Genomic DNA, 2,608 nt, shown 5'->3' on the forward strand with positions numbered 1-2,608 from the left:
AGATTTTTGGCTTTAAGGAAACAGAGTGACACTTGGTCAATTCCGACTTCTTTAAGCGCAGATTGGAAGTTATCCAATCTCAAAATCTTCTTAAATTCCTTTGACGTTGGTCCATTCGGGTCATAACGAACTTTAAAGAAGATTTGTGAACGTCGAGGACGAGGTACTCTGATATTTGACAGAGCTTGTTTGAAAAGCTTAGTCAAAAGATCATATCGGTAACCTCGATATTGCAGTCGACAAAAGAGACTCTTAATAAATTGTGAAAAGTCGGAATCGTCAGGGTTTTGACGACGAAATTTCTTTAAAAGTCCAAAGATCAAGCCTTTCAGTACACCAGGTGAGTGAGCGCTGGTGGCTGGAATGTATAGATACAAATTTAAAACTTTTTGGTGTGTTTTAAAAGTGTATTTATCGGGGAGTTTCTTGATCCACAAGTCTAAAAATGCAATCGAATTTTCATCCGAAGCATAAGTAAACTTGAGTTTTGTCTCTCGACGAAAGTGTGCCAGAAAACGATTTATCGTGAATTGATTCACTGCTGCATTGCGTAGGATAATGAATCCATCGTCAATGTATCGTTTATAATACTTAAACATCGTCGTAAATTGGGGAAGAAGAACTTTTTCTTCGATATACCCGAGATAGAGTGATGCAAAAGTTGGCGCAACTGGTGTTCCCATGGCAGTTCCTTGAATTTGGTGCCATATAGTGTCACCAAAAAGGAAATAATTTGATTTCAAAAGGAGTTCAAGTCCTCTCAAAATCCCATTCTTCCATGGGTCCTCGTGGAGTACGAGACTTATAATTTGTAGTGCATGATTTGTATTGATTGAAGTATACAAAGCACTAACATCATAAGTGAACATAACGTCATCCGGATCCGGTTTGAGATCGGATAGATCGTCCATAAGTTGATCGGAGTCTCGTAAGTACGGAGAGATTTCCTTGAGATAGGGCTGCAATTTGTAATCGAGCCACTTGGAAAGTCCCTCCATGATCGAGCCAGAATTGGAGACGATTGGTCGTAATTCAAGCGTTGGTTTGTGTATTTTAGCCAATGCATAGAACCGATTCAGAGTCTTTTTGTCCAATTGAAACGTGATGATCTTCGTGTGACCCCAATCAGGTTCATGACCGTACTCATGGAAAAGAGTATGGTAAAGTTTCCTAATGAGGGTTTTGAGGAGTTTAGTAAGGGCCTGAGCAGGTGCCATCGATCTCTCATAAACTGAGACATCTTTGAGATGGCGCAAACAGAATAGGATATACTGTTCGCGCGTCATGACAGCTGGTCCAAGGTTCTTGTCGGTAGACAGTACGTGTAGGTGAGAGGACTGTGACATAACTCTTAGTAGGAGACGGGGTTCCTGAGTCATGTTAAAGTGTCTCTTCCTAACTTGGAACGAGGCCTGAGTGATGGAAGTTCGCATTGCTCGTAGAGGAGCCTCTACTAGGACGGAATGGCCCAAATTAGGGACAAAAGTTGGGTTTGGGCAGAATATTTTCCTCGGAGGCTCTAGCGAGACCTCCTCGGATGATGAAGGGCTTTTTGTTTTAGACTGCCCGAAATTCCGGAGCATGCTATTTCCAGCACTTTTGTCAATTTCCTTATATCTCCTCTTTCCGCGATCAAATTGCCACCGTAGACGAATGGTTCGTTCGAAATACGGGAAATGATCCAGGACTTTCTCGTTAGTTAGTCGAGGGGGCGTGGGGATGAACTTTAGTCCGAGACCAAGAAGTCGCTTGAGAGTCAGCGGAATCTTGGTCCCAGCAGGCGTTAAGTCGTGGTAGGCGAGATTGTAGGGCTCGAGGTCCACGACAGAGACAATTCGAGATGCAAACATGTTGAGCGCGTTCGATTTGATGGAGGCATCAGGGTCAAACGCAGCTTGATTAGCTAGTCTATGTAACTTAGCTACTGCTTCTTCGAAGGTTTCTTGGTCTTGGCGGCCTTGGACTTTGTGTTCGCGGCGTCGCGTGGCTTGGCGTTCGCGTTCCTTGGTGGCTTGGAGCTTTTGGCGCGCGGTTGATCGGCGGCTTTTGCGCCAGCGGCGGCCGTTGGCTTGGACTTGGGCTTGTTCTTGGCGGGGGTCGCTTGCCCTTGACGGCCCGCCTTGACGTTTATCGCCGCACGGAGTTGATTCACTTCCTTGCGCAGCGCGGCCGTGGACTTGGCAATCTCGCGTTTGACCAAGTCACCGACGAGAACGTCGGTCGGCGTGTCGACTTCCATGGCTTGGGCGGCGGCCTTCTTGGCGGCGGCGGCTTCGGCTTTGAGCGCCTTCGTTGCGAGGGACAGGGCGAAGGACAGATCGGCGTCTTGGATCTTGGAGTCGAGGAGAGACTTGGAGCTTGACATCATGTTGAAAAAAATTGGATGCAGCCCCCCGGCGTCTCTAGCCGGGGCCTCCCCTCGGTTGACGGTCGTGCTTGATGGGTCGGCCCCGGTCGGGGTGTTGTCGGGGCTCGCTGCCAGGCTCGCACGTTGGAAGAAGTCTTCAATCGCCGCTAGAGTCGTTGCGCGCACGGATCCCAGTTCGGCTTTCGCATGCGCGGCTTCGGCGGTCGCGACTTGCCCGATGATTTGGTGCATCGCGTCGAC

At 48.2% G+C, this 2,608-nt stretch overlaps 1 protein-coding gene across 1 annotated transcript; it reads right to left on the reverse strand.

The window, feature by feature from the left end:
• Positions 1-1,921: 1,921 nt before the first annotated feature.
• H310_12491 (hypothetical protein) lies at positions 1,922-2,599 on the reverse strand (the record flags this gene model as incomplete). Its single annotated transcript, XM_008879549.1, has 1 exon — positions 1,922-2,599. One exon carries the CDS (start codon positions 2,597-2,599, stop codon positions 1,922-1,924), a length of 678 nt encoding a protein of 225 aa, XP_008877771.1.
• Between the last annotated feature and the right edge of the window lie 9 nt (positions 2,600-2,608).

Source organism: Aphanomyces invadans (assembly GCF_000520115.1).
Source record: "Aphanomyces invadans strain NJM9701 unplaced genomic scaffold supercont1.39, whole genome shotgun sequence".
Classification (NCBI taxonomy): domain Eukaryota; phylum Oomycota; class Saprolegniomycetes; order Saprolegniales; family Verrucalvaceae; genus Aphanomyces; species Aphanomyces invadans.